The sequence below is a fragment of the Ochotona princeps genome, chromosome 10 (assembly GCF_030435755.1).
Source record: "Ochotona princeps isolate mOchPri1 chromosome 10, mOchPri1.hap1, whole genome shotgun sequence".
Taxonomy (NCBI): Eukaryota; Metazoa; Chordata; class Mammalia; order Lagomorpha; family Ochotonidae; genus Ochotona; species Ochotona princeps.
Window position 1 is genome coordinate 56,187,579 of NC_080841.1, and position 21,591 is coordinate 56,209,169.

At 42.1% G+C, this 21,591-nt stretch overlaps 1 protein-coding gene and 1 long non-coding RNA gene across 18 annotated transcripts in view; one reads left to right on the top strand and one right to left on the bottom strand.

The window, feature by feature from the left end:
• The first annotated feature begins 440 nt into the window (after positions 1 to 440).
• Positions 441 to 5,501, top strand: LOC131481274 (uncharacterized). The gene is made up of 3 exons (XR_009246206.1): positions 441 to 579; positions 4,852 to 4,966; positions 5,325 to 5,501. It is a non-coding gene; the product is annotated as an uncharacterized LOC131481274 (long non-coding RNA).
• The window catches only part of CELF2 (CUGBP Elav-like family member 2), a 557,307-nt gene continuing 536,351 nt past the window's right edge, over positions 636 to 21,591 (bottom strand). For 3 of the 17 annotated variants that reach the window (XM_058669480.1, XM_058669483.1, XM_058669489.1), the window contains 5 exons: positions 19,548 to 19,679; positions 12,563 to 12,760; positions 8,342 to 8,485; positions 4,347 to 4,518; positions 636 to 2,963 (listed from right to left, as the gene is read on the bottom strand). In XM_058669480.1, the coding sequence (XP_058525463.1) occupies positions 4,391 to 4,518; positions 8,342 to 8,485; positions 12,563 to 12,760; positions 19,548 to 19,679 (602 nt within the window). In that variant the 3' untranslated portion in view covers positions 636 to 2,963; positions 4,347 to 4,390. Of the gene's footprint in view, positions 4,519 to 8,341; positions 8,486 to 12,562; positions 12,761 to 19,547; positions 19,680 to 21,591 lie in introns of all 17 variants that reach the window. The other 14 variants (XM_058669482.1, XM_058669485.1, XM_058669484.1 and 11 more) reach the window with 8 other exon arrangements.

Here is a 21,591-nt window from a genome sequence, read left to right on the forward strand (position 1 = left end):
TGTTTCTTCTGGCACAGGCCCTTTGCACCCTTACAGCTTTTTCCTTTTGATATCAGAAGATAAAGTGAACAGCAAGCTCAGAGGACAGTTTTTCTTAGAGGAAGGTCATATTTTTAACAATGTAGTATGCACAAAGAAAAAAAAAGAAAAGAAAAAAGTCTTTCCCCCCTAGATGTACTGTCTTGTTTTTTTCAGCAAAATAGAAAATACTCCTAGTGCCCGCCTGGCGCCCCCTGTTGGCGGCCTGTCATTGCTCCTCCGGGGAGGTGCAGGTGGTTTATAAGGAAGAGGGCATGAGCAGGGCAGCTGGTTTTGGTGAAGAACTCAAAACACTCTAAAGTTGATGTGGTTGGTACATGAAGGTATTCTGAAGGAAACGGCCTATTAATTTCCAACAGTACCCTCTTGTCTTTCTACAGATGTATCTACACACAGCCATGTAAGACTTAGGAGAGAGCCGTGTGCGGTAATTTGTGTTCGTAAGCTGAGTGCTGCAGGAAGTACAAAATAGCCCTCAGAGGAAGAAGGAAGGCCCCAGCAGTAGTAAACACGTGCGAGGATAATACAATTCATTTCACTGTAAGTGCATGTGCTATAAGAAGGAAACTCTTGTGTTTTTTTTAATTTATTATTAATATTATTATTTTTTGCATCATTAGAGGCTAGTCCTTTCCATTCCAGGGCTATCGCATCCACACACACACAGAACCAAACGGGGTGGTGGTGGCTGGGACATGGGGGAAGGCAAGGGAGCTAAGAACAGGAAACTTGCAGAGTGCCCCAGGGGGTGTGGTGGCTGCAGCTGTGACGTCAAGGGTTCGTCTGCTCACAGAAGGCGAAGGAGTGGTATAGCACTTGACAAAGCAGCAGCAGGAACTATTTCTCAGTGTCTGGTCAGTAACTGATGCAAAACTGAGCTTGACCTCTACGTCAGACCCCTTCAAACACATCCGTTTTTTTGACTTTTTGTTTTGAATGACAAGGAAAGACTAGTTGGCTGCTAGCTGCAGACACCTTGCTTAATCTGGCAGTATCCACTGGGGCCCCAGACGCCCCAGCACGACAAGGATGATTAGGAGCATTTAAATAGCAAAAGCAAAATCCTGCAAAAGACTCTCCCATCACACTTAACTGCAAGGTGCTTGAAGTTATTCCGGACCACAGCATCGCACTTACCCCAATCTGAAAAGCACACAGCATTTTCAGGATGCACTGAGGTGATGGGGCTGCCTGGTCCTCCCCTCCGAGGGTATACCTAGCAAACTTTTTTTTTTTAATTGAAATGAAGCAGGCATTCCAACAGCACGTTAGGAATTCTTTCTTTTAAAATGACCAGAAATGACCCAAAGTTAAAAAAAGAAAATAATACTGGGGAGTATTATTTTTTCCCCTTCAGATTTGACTTACGAGTTTTTTTCCCACTTGGGTCTCAGCCAAAGGGGAAACAAAAAACCCTTTATGATAGAAACATGGGTAAACCAAAATCCAAATTAGAAACACCCCAAAACAAATTCAGATGATGACAGTATAAAAAAGTATCAACATTCCAGATAGCTCTGGGTAGAAAGGGTTAGAAGTTCAAAACTTTCTCACCTTAGAGGTTTCCATAGATTATGAAGAAAATACATTGTGAGGTTGCCTTCACAGCATTGATGTGCAGAGTGGTTAAAAAAGTGAGACATGGGCACTTATACAATGTCTTACAAAAAACATCATAGAGAAATAACAAACAATAACAATTTCAGGCAACAAGACCACAGGATAGCAAGTTAACAAACTTTTTAACCTTTTTTTTTTTAAATATTAGGGATTTATACAAAACACATAATAAAATACCCATGTTATCAAATTACTTCTCACAAGAAACACACTGAAGCTCTAGGAAGGAAGTACCTTTGGAATTTGGCACTATATATTTTCACTTTTTTTCTTTAAAAGAAAAAAAAAACAGATCACATTTTGCTGAACACAAACACGTCTAAATAGTCCACGATAAAAAAAAATGACATTGATGCTTCACAAGCCAACACAAAACTTATTTCTGGAATAGTTTTTTTTTCCCTCACATGAAATTTTTTTAAGCAAACAACTTTTTTTTGAAATTCTTTTTTTTTTTGTTTTAAGTAAACCAATTCTAAACTTGTCTTATCAACAGAGAACATTAAGACCATAAGACTCATGATGAAACCACAACTTAATTCACAGAAGCACCAACAGAACACAGTTTACAGTAACCTTTCTCCTGTACATTGAAACAGTATAAAATATAGGTAATTTCATGTGCATTAAACCATGGATTGTCTAACTGTGAGTCAGTTCAGCAAAAGGTGACACAAATAGGTAGCATTTGCCCCAAAACAGGGTAAATATTTTTCTTATACTAATCTACAAAAAGTGGATCTATATATATATCTTAATGAGAAAGTGAGCCACCTAAAATGGCCTTATCAAAAAACTTTACACTGCCTGAAAAATGTAAAAACTATTACAGACCTCTAGAGACTTAAAATCAGACAGTTTTTTTTCTCAAACTGTTTTTGGAAGTAGTCTGTTAGAAACCAACATTCTGTGTCCCTGGACACATATTGCTATTGTTACCAGTGACCGGGAAGAATGCCAATCCCTGTATAATACTTTCAAGTCTGTTTTATGAAAAGAAAAAAAAAAGTACGAAAGAAACATTTTTGCCACAGGTTTTTTTTTCTATAATTAATTTGTCTAATAATAAATTTCAGTCTTGCATGAATGCAGCAATGTTTTTCACATTGACTTCCCAGAATTCATAGCTAGATGAGGTCACATGCAAATTTCAAAGGTCAAACTAGATCAAAGGTCAGTAGGAGAACCAAATATGATGTGAGGTCAGAAAGACATCAGAAACAATGACGGGACGATGAAACTTTTTTTTTGAGACGCCACAGGGACATGCTAGGCAAACGATGAACTAACGGGCATGAAGATGTCTAGGGAAAAAACAAGGAAGAGTAAAAAGTTACACAGAATCTATGCAGCAGCAACAAAATCACTTTCAAGGGTGCAGGAGAAAAACTAATGCAAATCTCAGGTCATTAGGGAATCTAGGAGCCATTCGCGTAATTTGCATTTCTTACACTCTTTATCCACAGCACAATGAAACCCCAAGAGAATCCATCTGGAGAGTGAGTGGGGATGGATTCCAGGTGGTTTGGGGTGAGGGACTGGCAAGGGACAAGGGAGAGGGTCCAGTTTCAACGAAGGTGACATGGAGGTGGGGGAAGTCAGACGACCAAACTGTAAACTAGATCATGGAAGTTACGAATGAAATAATCAAGACAGATACAAACAACGAGAGGATAAAGCATGAACTTTTAGGTCTAGGGTTCAACGGTGAAAAAAAGCCCATTCCTAGAACAATTCCTCTAGAGACTACTTCAGAAGGTTCTAGCTAGACAGAGAACTGCTCTTTAGGTACCCAATAAGTTAACAATAGGCAATAAATAACTTCCATTATTTCTGAGGCAGTAAAAATTTTGTATAAAAATAGAAATGCTTTTTTTACAAATAAAATTTACAGGCCTGTGGCTTTCTTTTTTATTTATGTATTTATGTATTTATTTATTATTATTAAATTTATCTTTCAAGAAACATCAAGTATTTTCACTCATTTTTATTTTATTTTTAAACCCTGTAGCTTTAAGAAACAGATCTCTAAATCTTTTTTTACATTAATCCTTTCTAAAAACTAAAATAAAACAACAAAATTGACAACCAGTGTAATAATCTCACCAGTAAATGCTCATGTTTCTTTGAACCCTAAAATAAAATCCTACCCATTAAAACAAACCGATGTAGTGGAAAGACGTTTTTGTGGTGTTTTGAGTAAGTGCTTCTCCTGGCTTCTCCCTCTCACTAGGCCACCAAAGGAACCCCTAGGTGCTGGGGCCCGTGGAGGGGCGGACGCCAGGCAAGGAGGGGTGAGTTCTCCAGGCAGTGCTCTTGGGGCACCAGTGGTTTCAGAGTTAGAATTGCACGTTAGCATTTTAAATTCTCAAGATGGCATATATCTATGTGTGTATATTTTTCTTAAAAAAAAAAAAAAGAATGAAAAAAATTTTAGAAAAGCTAAAAGGAGATTCAAATTGCAAAACAAATGATAATACAGTGGCACAACTGAAGGAGGAATTTTACTCAATAGAAACAAGATAGCCCAAGTTTTAATTATGGCAAACTGGGCCAGGGGGAAATGGGTGGGGGAAATGGAGGCCTTATTGTAAAAAATAAGTGTCTCTCTTGGTCAAACTTGGCCACATGTGGTCCTCCTCCTCTCTGCCTTCCCTGTTGGGAACAGGCTGGCTTGTGGGACTTACCCTAAGAAAGCTAAAATAAGAGCAGGGAGCCTCTGGGGTTAGGATCAGTAAGGTTTGCTGTCGTTTTTGGAGCGCTTCAGCTGCACCTTCAAGCGTTTCATGCCGATCTGAAAGCCATTCATAGCCTGTATAGCAGCTTGTGCCGAGACTGGATTGTCGTAGCTAACAAAACCTGGAAAACACAAAGGGCCAGAGGGAGGGAGTCAGCCAGACAGGAAGCAGCACAGGAAAGGGGAACCTGGCCTTGCAGGGATGGGAGCGAGCGGGTGCCGAGCCCATGGTCTTCATTTATTTTTGCTCAGTTTCTTATTGCTGTGAATGTGCAGGGCATGTTTTGGGGGAAACACTTGGAATGCCCACTTGGCAGCAGTGACAAGGCTGGTTGGACTGGGTGGTACAACAAAACCTCTACCCAGAAAGTAGAATTCTCAAACTCAGTTTCTAAGTGAATTTGATTTCTTTGACTGATTTGTTGTCAAATCAGCTTGTGTTTTATGTCCCTTAGAAACCTCATGAAAGATGCCTGCTGGACAAATCAGTACTACTCATACAAGCAGTGGCATGGGCATGAATAACCCATGGCTTAAAGGGCTCCTCGGAACTTCACATATCACAACCAGGTGAGGCCTGAAAGGCAGGTAAGTTCAGGGAGGGGCTGATAGCAAGATGGATACTGTCAAAGAGCCTGGCTGACTGGCCAATTCTGTGTATCTTCAGACACATCTCAGTGTCTGTCTGGCTACAGGATGGGTTGGCTAGTGAATTAAGTCTAGAAAAATATAACCTTGGTGTTGTGTTTCTTTAAAGGACATTTTAAGGTTAATATTGAGAACTTATTTTCAAAGCTGCAGTACATTCAAGATAGGAACTTGCTCTATTGTATCTCCCAAAGTCTTGGGGAATAAATAGTCAAAATGACTCAGGGCTTAACAGATCCTAAGAGTTTCTAGTATGTTTCTCTGGTCCATGGCTCAACAGCCAGCATCATCAGCAAGGATTTGAAGGGTGTGCTTCTGGAAAAGCACCACTGGTGTTCTACAAAGCCCAGAAACAGAATTCCAATTTGACAGTTTGTTCCAATATTGGTCGGTAAGGCAGAACAGAGGTAAGTGAAGCTTTGAGTTAATCCTAACGCAAGTGGTGAGTTTGTACAGCACCAGCTTCTTTTTGCTGTTGAAAGTAAGCTATATTACGGATTGGAGTTTTGAACTTACCAGTTGTTCAGAAGAGCCTGTGCTACGTGTCTGAATCAGTCTACTGTTAAAGAGAAAATTCCTTTACAAAACTAGAGGAGCAAGAGAGGGGCTACTCTTTAAAGGGTCCTCTCTTTAGTTGCTAGGAGTGGGCACACAACATGAGACAGAAAAAGCTCTGAACATGCTGTACTGAAGAATGATTATTTAAATTTGTATTCAACATAATTCTTAGCAAATGTGAACCTTATGACTTTTGCCCTGACCTTACTGTCCCCCTGTCCTCTAGATGTCATTATTTATTTATTTATTTGAAAGATTGATATATGTATCTTCCATCTCTGGTTCACTCTGCAAATCACTGCTGCACTTGGGTGTGGACCAGGCTGATCCCAGGAACTCCATATTGGTTTCCCCTATGGGTAGCAGGGACCCAAATACTTGGGCCATCTTCTGCCTTCCCAGGTGCATTAGCAAGGTGCTAGTTTAGAAGCATAGTAGCTGGGAGTTGAGCCAGCATTATTCAAAAAAGGAAGCTGGTGGTGGGGCTGGTCCATGGCTCAATAGGCTAATCCTCCATCTTTAAGCACTGGCATCCCATACCAATGCAGGTTCCTCTCCTGGCTGTTCCACTTCCAATCCAGCTCCCTGTTCGTGGTGTGGAAAGCAGTAGAGATGGCCCGTGTCTGTGAGACACTGTACCCACTTGGGAGATCCAGAAGAGACTCCTGGCCTGGATCAGCACAGCTCTGGCCTTTGTAATCCTTTGGGAGTGAACCAGGGGATGGGAGATTATTCCTTCTGTGTCTCCTTATTTCCATAAATCTGCCTTTCCAGTAAAGATGCGGTGGTGTTGCAAGCAGTGGCTTACCAGCCGTGCCACAACACCAGGCACTCCCTCTGGGCTTTTATATGCCAAAGGAGCAGAAGATTAAAGAATGGAGATGAGTTCAAAAGATGAATAACGAAACCCAGCCAAGAGGTACAAAGGGAAGAATGGGATAGTACCTTGTGACTAGTATTTCAACAAACTGGTAACCCTGAGAAATTAGGCTGGCTCACTGAGAAACTTGGTGTGCTAAGCCTTTTAATAAAAGTGGAAAACATAGTCCTTAATGATAAATCCTTGCTGTGACTTGTATTATGGCTCGCACTATGTGAACATACTGGTTAGTCTGTGGACTGATACACTCTCCTTAAGCAAGTAAATATTTCCTTATATCAAACAAAGTACAATCCCTTTCCAATCTTTCTACAAGCCTAGGACTCTTTAGCTGTGAGAAACAGAAAATCTGGCCTCCAAATCTTTGTGTAGGGAAGGTTCCCAAAGGTTAGCTCATGCTCTGACATACATACGCCCTCTATAACCATTTCATTTTTATTTTGCTCTCTCGTGGACCATTATAAAGGTGTGTACGTAGCTGCCTTGGCAGCAGTAATGTAATGGGTTCAGGCTGACAGCTTTCCACCAGTGCGAAAACAGCCACTTTACCTGGTTGACACACTAATTCCCCCAACAGCAGGGGCTTTGGACCTTCCTGGATGATGGCACAGAAATGAGAAATATGTTACAGTAATGGAGTCCTAGCAGCCAAATGCTCTGTTTGGATTGTTTACCCTGATACTGGTCAGCCAAATAGTAAATTTTACAGTTCCTTTTTTTTGGGGGGGGGTGAGGTGGGGGGGGGGAAAGGAGTGGTGATTTGGGAACCACCCTATGTTTGATATATTTCTTTATAATATATGATAATGTGTATTCTGTCTGGCTCACATCTACTCCATTTTGTTTTATGTTCTTGTCTCTACTTACTTCCAACATGAATTAAATTATAGGACTGAATAAAGCAAATGTGCACACTGAGCCAGACCTTGCTGAGCAACGCATCCACTACACATCCTGACTTCTGGACAACTCTGGAGGCAAAAGGAATGGACAATAAGGACTGGACCTAAGGGGTGTCACCTTCCTGGTAGGTAACAGGAGTGGAAGCTGGGCTGTCTAACGAAGGAGAGGCACAGCAACCTTGTGTCCCAAGCACCTGGCTTTCCAAGTATCCTCACTCTAATTCGTGCCGCTCCTACCAATCTTTTAATCCCAAATTATGACCTCTGGATGCAGTATTCCAGGTTAATGATGTGATCACTCAGCCGACCATCCTCTGCACAAGGAGCTGCAGTTTGGCAACGGTTTGGCACATCCTTGCTTGGGAATGTGTGCATCCTTAGGAAAGTGCTGTGTGTAAGTCAAGATGCTCCATAGTGCAGCACCCACTAACTCCCCCCACCCTCCCGGCCTTTGTACAGTGTTTACCCACAACCCAAGTGTTTGAGTCATACGAAACATAGTGGGGTGAAGAATTAGTGGCAGCCTCTGTGCTATTGTTTCTTTCTGGAGGACTCACACTACAGCCTGTTAACTGTATTTGTATCGATGAAAGGACTGCGGTTCAATCCACAGGGCTTGCCCAAATGACTGTTGCTCAGTAGTGAGATTGTTAGGAAAATGTATTAAGGCAGTTTAGTAGTAGAGGAAAAAAAAACCACATGAGCTGATGTACGGGCATATGTTTTAATTTCCCAGATGCTTCCTCTTTATGCAGCCGTTCCTCCCCTCCCCCTCTCTTGCATGTGATTCTGTAACATTACTCAAATCTGCTTTCATGTTATCTGGAAAAGCAGAAACCGCCACAAAGGGAAGACCCTATCTGACTCTGGAAATAGTTGTCATTCCACATTTTCCTTCTGATGACTCCTCATTTAGGAATCCGTTAACAATAATCTAGCTTGGTTTCTTTTGCATACCAAAGCACTTGCTCAGATTGGTCTGTTTGTCAATGAAGACTTTAGCAGAGATAACATTTCCAAAAGGCATGAACATCTGCAGGATGTCCTGGTCTCCAAACTCCTGTGGAAGATGGTAAATAAAGAGGTTTGCCCCCTCTGGACCTAAAGAGGAAAAAAAAATCAGAGTAAGGTATCCCTGGAGTCTGATTTCCCACAGCCGCCTCTTAGTAATTCTGTAAAAGCAGTACAGAGGCTAAGGATTCCCCTTCCTCTCACTCTAAAGAGGATAATAAATGTCAAGTGCTGGTATGTCTTTGAAGAAAATGTCCATTCTTGAGATTTTCCTGATTTTCAGAGAGTGGCTACAAAAGGCTTTTCTTTCCCTGATGGTATCCTGTGGTCCCAAAGTACTTACTGCTTACATTTGAGTCTCCTCTTCACAGGCTGTGCAGATAGCAGTCATCTAGAGTCATTCTAGAGAATCTAGGCTTCATTTTTTTTTCCGCATGGCCAGTTTCTCTTACATGTAGACTGGCTCTCAGGGAAGATAGTGTTGTGTGCATTCTAAGCAAATTGCAGCAGTAGAACATAGTGGATGTAGCAGTAATAATGCTTAGATCTCTCAATCTTCTTACCTAGTTATCCAGCCAGCTGTGATTTGCTAAGTCTCTTAACGCACAGCCTAATAACCAGAATCTTTATTAGAAATGACTGGTAGCAGGTTGGCAGAGAGCAAAACAAAAAAAGAAGTTGGAGTTGATGGGAATCACATCACTGGAAACTAGGCTGGAAAACGAATGCAAGTGGGTGTAGGAAGACGGAAGGAGGTGAGCCAGAGTTGTCACCTGTACCTACCCTTTCCCAAGCAGATCAAGAGACAAGATGGAGGAAAGAAGTCCTTCTCAGCCACACTGATTATAGAGGTAAGCTCTTTTTAAAGTTCCTCTCCATTTTCCTTTCCTAAATTTGCTGTCTACCTGTGCAAGAGTTATCTGAAAGTTAGCAGCAGCATGGGGAGGTGGGCAGAGATGACCAGATGGGTGTAGAGTGGGGGCTGGATGCCTGTTGGCATTCCAGGTGTGGTGACCCAGAAGGGAGCTCACAGAACTGCTGAAGTGACCTCTGCACTTGCTTCACGGATCTTCCAATGGCATTTACAGGAGAGGTCAGACCTGCCTGTCCCACTGGGAAGTGCCAGGGAGAGTACGGCGGGTTGCCTGGATAAGGGGGAGGGAGTTTCTATGTGTATGGAGGAAAGAAAAACATGATGGAGATAAAAATATTTTAGTAAAATGTCTAAACGGATTTGAAAAGATGTAAAATCAAGTTTTTTTGCTCCCGCAAAATAAAATGTCCTAATGAATGAGGCTTTTCACAGGGAGCATTCTTGAGGCAGATTTCTTCCCTATTCATAATGTGTCTATAAGAATATGCTGTATTACAGTCTCTATGGCCATATCCGCAATTCCATAAGAGAACAGTGTGTCTTTCAAAGAGGTATGACTGTAGGGTTCAAATCCCCAAATACTTTCTGGTTTAAAAAATGCACCATTTAATATGAATAGATGCACAAACCAAAACACCGTCAATAGATGCGCTTAGTGCTCCTGTGCCATGCAAATCCTTTGTAATATGTATACTGTTCAAGTCTGGTAGCACCAGGTTTAATGCTGCTTGTAAATCAAAGATCCAAGTGCACAAATGAGGATTAATGGGACCCAGCTTGTACTGTACGATTCATCTTACCTCCTGTAGCCTGGGGAGAAAATACAATTTTAATGCTCAGGATAGATTACTGGGTATGCCTGAATAATCCTGTGTTCTAGAATGTAGTTATTCAGAGACAACAGGAAAATATGGACACAGAGCAGCAAACCCAAGGAGGTTTTGCTTTTCTGCTTGTTGTTTTCCTTCAGGGGACAAAAAAACCCATCAAAAACATTTTGTATAGTATACCTTAATCTTTATTATGACCAAGGAATGATGGGCTTTGGCAAGCTATCAAAATTTCTAACATTAAAATGAGAAAAGGGTGATTTAAGAAGGTTGATAGCAATGGGAAAAAAAGGCAGATTTTTCTGCTCCCAGATTTGTACCTGTAAATCATCTCCTCTTCTATTTCCAGAAATGACCAAAACCTGTGCATAAATTACCCTTTTGTGTGATTTCTTCTAGTAAATATTATTTTAACTTGTGAGATTTGCATGTGTTCTATGAGTATTGTTGGTCCCAGTTTCTATTTTACACAGACCAGCCCTGGCACTGTTTTGGGGAACAAAGCTGTGTAGTATCAACAGTGCCTCCTCTGGAGTCTCCGGACATGGTAACCAATTTTGTGTTAGATGGGGGAGTATGACCATGGGTACTTTTGAGTGGCAAGAAAGGGGAATAACTGTCATGAATTTAACTTTGTAGGGATTTCATCACCCTTCAGAAGACGTGGTGTGGGGGAAAATGAAAACTGTTTATATGCAAAATCGGACTGGCCCTTTTTCCTATGGGGGAAAAAATACACAAGGGTATATGACTATGTGAGGTTCACTTTCTGCTGTCTTGACTATAAAGTGTCAGACTGTCAAGTAAAAAACTTATTTAGTATTCAAATTCATTATATTTTCCCCTCATACTATAATGTACTTCTTATGCTTCAGGTTTCCTGAACACATATTGAATTAGGAAGAAAATGGATGAGAAGGATGGAGAAGATTATAAACAAGACTGAACAGAAACCACCACCACTAAAACCAGGCTACTAGTGGCCCAGATATCTCCATCGAAATAATCAGAACTTGGGAGCAGTTACTTTAACCCCAGAGGGGTGGTTACTACACAAGTAATCCCTTAAACACGAGGCGTGAACATTTAGGGCAGTGAACTAAGGTGTAGTCCTTGGCGAACACATGTTGTGCGTAAGCCACTGAATGTGTAGCTGTGTGGTGACTGGCATCTTTTCAGTGCTCCTGGTTGTAATTTAGTTTGCTGTGAGGTCTTTGGAGACTGTTAGTCCCTTCTCCATAATCTCACAAATATATAAACTGGTTGGTTGATCTCCGTGTGAGGCTGTTCTCATCTTATAGAATCCCACCCACCACCTTATTTGTCATTGCAGTGGTCAGACCCCGAGCAGATGGGCTCAATTTACACTTTTCTCTGGGAAGGTATGGTGTTTATGATATCGGTTTCCCGCTCCCATTCCTGGTCAACCACAGTTGTGCCAGTTTAAAAAGTCTAACAAAGCAGGCACAGCTGAGTAAAGAGAAAGTTGAAATGATGAAAATCAGCTTTCATATATGATAGCACTTCAAAAAGATGGTAAAGATATGCAGATGTGCACACTCCCAGTGAACCTTTTGAAGCCCCTGCTGCCTTGTTTTTAATAACCACAGGAGTATTTTTTTTGTAAATAATACAAGGGTCAGTTTGTTAAAAGGAAAAGGTTTATCTTTTAAGCTGTGTCTCCTTAAAGCTAGAACCCTTACAAGGTGAAACCGTGCTGGTTCTTTAAACATGGTAGAATACCATGGTATTCTACCATGTTTAAAGTCAGGCGCCAACTATGGGGGTCACATGGCAAGGGTGAGTAAAGAGAAAAAAAAATTCCCATATCCTAAATAAGTGAAAGAAAATACGTCATAGATTTTGCTTTAATGCAGCTTCAATTGAGAATCTCGAAAAATGACTCAACTTATTTGGACTAACTCATTAACCATTTTATAATTAGCTTTAACGTAGTCTTAGCATTAACTTCCTAAAGTTGATTTTGCTTTATTGGCAGAGAAGCAAGGCAATCAATCACTTACTTGCTTCCCCAGGAGACCCCCAATTAAACAAAGGCCAAGTCAATCCTACCAGTGGATTTTATCATTAACCTGAGCACCAACATCTATGAAGAGGCAGCCGCACAATTATCATGGGTATGCGGTCTCCAAAATACCTGGGAAATGCAAGAGGGGGAAAGAGATCCAGAAGCCTGTATTGATTCACTCCTTCCATTAATGAGGAGTTTGTCTGTAAGGGGAGATCCATGATGATTTGGGGGAGGGAGGTACCCGTCAGTTTTCTGTTGGCAGTAACTAATAATTGTGTATAAATGCACAATGAGAACTTCAGTACTAAAGTAAAGCAATCAGTTTCTCTTATGACACTGGTTCAGTGTAGCTTCTAAATATGTTCTAAAAGCAACTATTCCCACGTGCTGGCCACAGCAGGCCCCGTCCTGGGGCTGAGGGGATCACATACCTTCCTTCTGGCTACCCGCAGCACTCTGCTGTTGCAGCAAGCTCTGGCTGTACAGAGTGGGCAGTGCGGCTGCCGCATACTGCTGAATTCCTGAGTAGGCCTGGGTGAGGGCGTCCATGGTGCCAGCCGTGCCATTCGTCAAGCCTGTGGCGCCAAGTCCTCCGTTGAGAGCCGCCATACCTGAGAGCATTTGAGCAACTTTACAAAAAACCCAACAATAGAGAAGAGAAATAGCACTTATTCATTAGTGCTTTCCAAAGGAAGTTAGAGAATCATTTGACACAAGTACAACAGCAAGTGCATGCAGCTAGCACACCAATTAAGCCAACAGGAAATTAAAAATGAAACCATGAAGAAATAAATCATAATAATGGGGAAAACAAGACCTAAGCAATGATAACCCTCGCTCCCTAGGCTGGTGATCAAATTCACTGAGGCACTACAGGTGGACAATACATCTTTTTTTCCATGCAATGTGCTACTGGCAAGTACCATTGTTATCTTTTGAAATAAAACTATGCTGCTGTTTAGAGCTCAGAAGCATAGACAAGGAAAAAATAAGAGGTCTGTATACCTGTACACTAACACCCATTTACAGGGCTCTCGGAGGAGCCTTGAGATAGCTCCAGGGGTTAAGGAGAAAAGGATAATATTTTTTTTCCTTAAGCTGTCTGATAAGCAAATGGTCAGTTACTTCATAGTCCAGTGAACCAGCTGTTCTGCGAAGAGGCTTTCCTCAGCAGTTGAAGGATGCCAAGAATGAGGCACAAACAATGTCCAGAGGTAGAAAGTGAATGGTGCCATTTCTGGCAGCAAACTTGGTGTGTGCATGCACACATGACATATTAACCAGTTCCCAGGTAACTGGGATTCCTGCCAATGACTTCCATGTGATGTTTAACTGAAGTGATTTACAGTGTGGTTGTATGGTGGATCACGGCTATTAACCTATGTGAACCAGCCAGTATGTTTTCCCCTGACTGCTCTTTCTCACATTTTTCCTGGCTAAGTCAAAACAAGTAATAGTTTACACTGTTAACTTTCAAATGAACTCTTGACATGAAAGAGCTGACATCACAATTGCCTTTGTTTCCTCTGTGACTGCAAATCTGGAAGGGAGTGTTAGGGCACTGCGGTGTGCAGCAGGTTGGGCTACTACCTTGGACATCTGCATCCTCCACTGAGTTCAGGTTTGAGTTCTGGGTACCCCACTTAGCACTCAGCTTCCTGCTAATGCCCCTAGAAGCAGTAGATGATGGATCAAGTACTTGAATTCTTACCATGTGGGAGACCTGGATGGAGTTCAAAGCTCCTGGCCTGGTTACTGTGACCATTTAGGAAGTGAACAGGTGAACAGATTCTTTCTCTTTTCATACAGGTATTTTAAAACCTTTTTCTTTTAAAAGGTCTATTTCTGGTAAGAACATACTAAAAACATGAAAAACTTTTGCTATTAGTGCTGAGATTAAAGTAGCAAGAATGACTCACTGAAACAAAACTGGCAATGAGTCTATGACTATAAGACAAACAGGGCTCTAAGAAATTACCCAGAGGAATCAAACAGCAGGATCACCGTAACACTTCCACCAGTGCTACTCCTTGCCATCCACAGGAAACAGGAGGTGGGGAACGACCTGGGCTCTAGAACTTTGTCAGATTCATCTCCTCAGATTGAAAGAACAAGCCATGCAATGGGCCACAGCCTAACAGCCGGGGACTGTCCTAGTGCCCCAGGTCCAGCAGCCCTGCGGTGGAGCGTGAAGTCACCCACGGGACCCTGGGGGATGGCACCAAGTACATTCTTCTCAATGCAGAGAGGGACAGTGTGGATGGGACTACGAGGGGGAGGTCTAAAAGATCTGAGGTGGTTTTATTAGTCTACTGAAAAGTGATTTTAAGATTTGGTCAGTACAGACTAAGCTAAGAGGCTAAGAGGTGCTGACCAACAGAGGTCCTGAGGGCTCTACTCTATAAATTTCCTATTATTTCTTCCCCCACCCTCCACCCTGGATGACACAAACAGGCACTGTTCAAAGCTTAGGTTGTCCTAATGACACTAAACAATCCCTCAGATACCAGCTGATTGCATTCGCCTCACTGACTCTATTCTTATCTTCCATCCTTGCAATTATTAGGGCTGACAAGAGCTGGGGAGCAATTTCTGTCTTCCCTATTTGATCTGATTTCATTCTCACCTCCCGGCCTCCCCCCAGTACTTGTGTGAGCCAAAAACAAACAAACAAACAAACAAACAAAAAAAAAAACACCCATCTGTTTCTTTTCTGAGAGGTGAGAGGCGGCTGTAAAGCCAGGAAGCGCTGCTAAGTTTCCTTGGCTTCATTTCTGTCAGGCTGTTAACAGGTGTCAGTGGATAGAGCTGCTCAAGTCATGGCCTCAGCTCTCTGGAAGCTTAAATCCCTGTGTGAGAGGAAATTCTAGCAGGGGAATGAGTGGGAATTGCCATTCTATCTACATCCCATGGCACACGCTTCCAGGTGCACATGGTGGTTGGCAAGACCATGCACAGTAAAGCTGCTGCCTGACGATTACGGGCTGGGGACGAAAGTTCCCTTTTGACTGAACTCTCCCGATTTCCCCTGTACCCCGGAGTAGACTGCAGCACCCATTTCCATAATACTGTGCTGGACGAGGGTCTTGTGTTCAGACCGTGCCTTTCATGATGCATGGGAACGCCTGCCTGTCACTCGTAGCCTTTGTAAACTTGATTACCCCAGAGGGCCAGGGGCACAGGTTCACTGCAGTGGTCAGTGGCATTCCTACCTCCTTTCTCTTTGGTATGGCCTTTTTTTTTTAATTATCCAGATCAGGAGAATTATCTTTCTACTTCAATCTGCACCCCTCCCCGCCGCCCTTCTACCAGAAAAGTTTTTGTTTTAAAACAGAAGCAGCAATGAAGTTAATGTTCTTCAGCACTAGAGGGGGATTTCAGGAAGAGAAGTGAGGTTGACGGCTCTAGCAAGCGACATCTAACCACATCCTAACCCTTCCTGGCCACGCGTCACAGTGGTTGGCTGTGTTTTTGGCTTGGCATGTGAAGCCCTGGGCATAGCATCCCATATGGGCATCAATTCGAGCCCTGGCCGCTCCACTTCTGTTCTAGCTCCATGTCACTGTGCCTGGGAAGGCAGTAGAGGGTGGCCCAACTGCTTGGGCCCCTGCACTCTAGTAGGAGGCCTAGAAGAGGCTCCTGGCTTTGAAACTGCCCAGTTATGGCCACTGCAGCCATTTGGGATCAGTGGATGATCTCTGTCTCTGTGTAACTATGCCTTTTAAATAAATAAATATATCTTTAAGAAAAGAAAATCAGGCTTTCCAAAAAAAAAGAATCAGACATTTCTGTGAAAGGGTCAACTGGATCAATTATTTCCTCCCAGTTCATCTAGACTGCCATGCATACTGTGTGAATGAGGAAGGCTGGGAAAAAATGAGAAGTGTGGCAGACCTTTCCGGGGAAGGCCACTGTAACTGGGCTGTGAGCACAGCTGTGCACATTCTGACTTTGCACTTAGTTGCTCTTCAGAGGAGCTCAGCTGGAACTTCCAAGGAACTGTGAAATTACTGAGGAAATATTAGAATGACATAAAAGGACACACTCATAAAAATGAGCATGGATATCTTTTTGTGGCCACAATCAAGATGGTACTGATAGGTAGGATCAGAGCTAAGTATCCTATGCACGCTACGTTGAATCATAGGCTAGTCTGTGAGACGCTGTACCAGTAAGAAAGAGAAAGGAGTGTATTCATGTATATGTCCTCATAGGTTTATAAATTATTCACTGAGATAAGTTTCCCTTTATATAGATGAGATAAGTCCTTTAAAGCTACTCTCCGTACGCTACATAAAAGAGTTCAGGGGCAGGCATTCAGCCTAGCAGGTGAAACGCCTGCACCTTACTTTCAAGTTCATGGGTTTGATACTTGGATCCAGCTTCTGCCACCAGCTGCCAACTAATGCAGACCCTAATTAGCCAGCAGCAGTGATGGCGCAAGCTGTTGGGTCCTTGCCAGGTACCTATGGGAAAGGCCTACGTTGCCATCCTGGCTCCGGGTTTTGACCTATTTCTGGCTGTTGCAGGTTTTTGGGGAGTAGACCATGGCAGCTCCCTTTATCTTAAATAAATACATTGCAATCAGTTCATAAACCATTTTTACCAAGCATACTGTTGGTAGTATTCAAACAATTATCACTTCAAGTACTAGGTAGTAAGCAATTTAGAAGAATTATGTAATTTGATGAAAAAGAAAATGCTACTTGACATGCACTTAAGCGCAGAAAATTAAGTATGGACTCCTGGGTGAACATAACTGCAAAAAGCATTTTCTTCATCTCTGCTGAGATACTCATTTACAAAACATGCTCAGGGAGCCCTCAACTAACCCAGCAGTGAAAACCCTGGTGGCGCATTATTCTTGCTGCTGCTTTGGATTTTGCTGAGCCCTGTTTCTGTCCAGAGGTTGCTCTACTGCTTTTCCAGCCCCTCCATTCATCAGTGTAAAAGGGAAGCTGCTGGTCTATGAAGCCCAGACTGCCCTTCCAGAAGAGGTGCGGCCCTCTCACAGGAAGGAGGGTAAAATGCAGAGCGAGATGAGTTCACTACCTACTTTGTTGCTGGATGATTTGTTCTTGGAGGAGCTGGCTTCCAGAATACTCTTACAGTAGCAAGCAATGGTTCTTGGGACAGAAATAACAATGGTATGGACGCTGGGGTGGCCAACTGAGAAACTGACTCTGACCAGGTAACCAGCTGCTGATTACCTTCTTTGAGACCTGTTCAGTGCAAGAGGTAGCAGTATCCCTTCAGCTGAGGAATAATGATCTGAAAGACAATAGCCTAGCCTAGGTTTTCCCTTGATACTTAATTCAAGATAAGTTGCAAATATTAGCTTCAAGTCAGTGTTCACACTGGTACACAGCTGTTTGTTAGTAACCCTTATTAAATCGGAAGGCAAGATTTTGGTTCACACTGTCTAGCAGGAGTTATCTGATGCCAAAACCATTCTTAATTTCCCATCAACTATACGTACCTCCGTTAACTCAAAAGCAAGGAATTAAAACAAAATTTAAGCCTGTTGTCCTTGCCAGAAGCAAATTTTGAATAACACAAAACCCCATGGATAATAAATTGGTTGTTTTCCTGGCATGTAACAGAGTTCCTTTCCAGTCTTCACAGTAAGGATGGGTAAGGCCCAGCAACATACAACAGAGTGGGGTGGAGAGCAGCGGGACACAGACGAGAGGACACACACACAGCAGTCATGAGCACGTGCTGAGGAGGACAACCATTCCCACTGGCCTGTTACTCTGCAGACCAAGGACAGGCAGGCGATCAAATCAAAGTCCTTGTTTGAGGGGAACTAGGTCCTGGGGCAAGAGAAGCAGCATGAGGGGATGTGGGCGAGCACACCCGTCCTCAACCTAGGTGAAGGATAAGTGGGTTGGTGCTTCTGCAGGACAAGGTCAGAAGGAGGAGCTGTACCGGGAGTCAAGGCTGTAAGGCTCCTACTTGGCTGCTGGAAGAGGTCAAAGCTGGAGGCAGTTTTAACCGGAATCAAACATTCTGGTTGTCATACAGTCACCGCTTCTGTACTACAGGCTAATTAGGAATCCTATTTGGAAGAAAAATGTTGGTCTTTTCCTGTGCTCAGATAAAACTTAAAACTGAGTTCTAAGTTTTTGTTTTTAGCTCATCTGAGTAAAAAAATGCAACAAACTCTGAAAATTTCCTACTTCTAAACATGATTTGTTTTTTTATCCAAGTTATAAAAGTTAATTGTTTATCTGGATGAAAGTTTAGGTTTTTTTTTTCAAATACATTCCAAAATTCTTTTTGAACTTTTAAAGTATAGAATTATTGTAATATTTTTGCTTTACAAATTATACTGACTGATCACCCCATTTTAGTTCACTTTTATAATCATACAATCATGAATTAAAATCAATGATCCCACTATTAAAAACTAAGATGGGCAGGTGAAGAGGTTTCCTGGCTCATATGATAGGTAACTTGTGACCCCAAATGAGAACCTCTATGGTCTGTCACGGACTTGCTTGCTGGGCTTGGCTATTTTCAGGCAGCGGGGTGGAGGAAGAGAACGGAGGGACAGGCAAATTAAGTGTCCCCACAGTTGTTTAGGGATCACTGTTCCCACTGTAGGAACCCATACCCAAAAATGAGTGTAAAAGAAGACCTTCCTGTAGTTTGATGACAGTTTCCTGCATCGACCTAAAATGACCGCAGTGGTTTGCCATGTAGGAAAGAACCTAGAGTTCTCTGGTGACTCCCATGTATTTTCCCATCAAGTGTGACTTTCTAGGCTGTCTGTCTGAAACCTCCCCCAACCAGCCCACAAGAAAATGTCTGTGCTGGAGAGTAGTCCATGGCTAGGAGTATTAATACAAATTCAAGGTGGATGTGACTCCCAGCAGTAGCTTCTTTCCTCCAGGTTTCCTGCTTTTCCAAGGACCTTATTTTCTTCTGTGTAACTATCATGACTCTGGATTTTAGAGCTAGAGCTCATCTTTATCGAGTGATCCAGAGCTTTCAACTGGAAACTCTAAAGCCTAGAGAGGGAGCATTGATTTACCTGGGCTCTGACAGTGATGGCGGCAGGGCGGGACTCTGGCTTCCTGACTTGCAGTCTGTTGTTAATTTCTCAATGGTAACACCCTGCCTCACAGGACAGTGCAAAACTAAAACCAAGCCAAACTTCTCGAAACCATGAAAATCTCTGTCAACCACAGACAAGTGCATATACTACACCCTGGAAAGTATCTGGAATGGCGAGTGCTGGAATTTTGGGGAGGCAAAATGAATATGTAGATAGCTTTTGCATATCAAAGCATGTGCTCCTCCATCCCAAGTTTTAGTTCTCCCCTTTGCATATCCTTTTTAGGTTTCTGGCTGATTGTTTTCTATGGAGAATTTGGGGGAAGGCTGTCCACCAGAGCAGCAAATACTCACTGTTTATGGTACCTGCTAGTGCATTAATATTATTCAGTCCAACAGTGGCTCCAGCCAATCCTTGCAGAGTCCCAAGAGAGGTCAGAGAATTCATGGCTGCACCAGCAGTGGAGTTAGGGGTTGAAGCAGCCACTGGAAAACAAGAGGGAGAGAAAGCACAAGATGAGTGAAAGCCAACTGGACTGGAGAATAACCTGTCATCAACACAGCAGATGGGGCAAGGGCATCAGTTAATCATTGCAAGTCCATGAGTCTTACTTGCGTTTCCAGTGAGAGACATATGGCATTGTACTTGTGGGGATTTTGACAATTAGACTGGGTGGTAAAAGAAGTCGTCACAGCTCTGTTTTGCAAATAGAGCAAATCTGCTCATCACTGAACAGTAATAGGAAGTAGTTTGTGAACAGGGATCTATCCTGCTGGATGATCCTTCCTTCACCCTACTTTAAGAAAGACTCAATCCTGTATTATAGGCTTCCTTTCTTACTCATGCTAAAAAGTTACTGGAGCAGATAGCGGGTAGAATTAGTGGGATAAAATGACAGTGGTTGCCTTTCTGCTCCTGTTTCAGAAATAGCATTTTTTCAATGAAATCATTCAAACAAGCAAACAACAACAACAACAAAACACCTTCTTGAGTTTAAGAGAAAATTCTTCTGGACCCAGGTTGTGGTAAGATAGAGGGTTAAGGATAGGAGGTGAAAACATTTGGCTGCAAACCACTTTCCTCCTTTTTATTAAAATAAAAAATAAAAGCTTTATTCACATACCATAACAATACCCGTTTAAAATACACAGTTCAGTGGTTTTTGGTATGTTCACAGTTAAATAGCCATCACCATAAATTTTAGAGTATTTTTATTATCTCCAGAACAAACTATTCTCCATTAAATTCACTTTCCAATTCTTTCTTTCCTTTCTACACCAGCAGAAATTAATCTACTTTCTCCGTAGATTTGCCTTGTCTGGCCATTTCATATAAATGGAGTCATACAAACATGTGAGCTTTCCTGACTGGCATGTTTCAGTTAGCACGTTTTCAAGGTTAATCCGTTTTGTGGCGTGCATCAGTACTTCATTCCTTTTTACCACTCAGAAACACTGCATTATGTACCAAGTTTCTGTGTAGACACTTGCTGTCAACTGTCTTCATTACTTTCTCCTGAAGATCTGTATTGCTGGATCAAGTGAAACCGTCTGAGTTTTAAGGAACTGGCCAAACTGTTTCCCCAGGTGTCTGTATCTCCAATTTTCCCTGTGTACTTAAAATTGTTTCTGTCAACAATAGTTTGAGAGTCTTAGGTTTAGCAGTCTGTTGACCTTTTTCATATACATTATCTTACTTTATCTTGGTGAAGAGGAAAAAGCTAAAGTCAACTCTGACCACAGCTAAAGAAGGACTGGTCCTAGGCTGGAACATCCCAAGTATGTGAACTTCCCTCCCATCTGGAATGGCCTGGAATTTGCATCTACCCTCCTGGAATGTTCTTGTGCAGGTGAAGCTCTGCCTTCACCTGTGGTGTCCCATGCTTGGAATTCCTTTTGGAGGACGCCAAGTCAAATTCCTAAAAAATGCATTTCCCATCTGATCATGTTAACTGTCTATATACACAGCATTAGCTTCTAGTGCCTCAATGTTTCTCTTTTTAAAAGAAATTATATATAAACATTTCTAACCTTATTTTGAAACATTCAAATACACATAAAAGGAAAAGATAAGAAAAGAAAATCCTGGAGACTCATCCAGATTCCGAAACATGTGAGATCATTTTTATTTTTCTCCAATTTTTTTTTGTGAATTTCACCTTCTTACATCTTATCACCCCTACATAATATGCAGCCCTAAAAATTAGGGGAATTTTATTTTAAGCCTCCGACATCAATTTTATGAATAATAAAATTAGCATTAACTTTTTGACGTCATTGTGTGGTAATAATGCTTTCTTCATGTCTACTGCTGAGTAAGGTTGGTTTTCATCTCCCTGTACTGTCCTTGTTTTACTTTTGACTTCACACAGTGGTTGGAAGAGTATTGTTGCTTGTT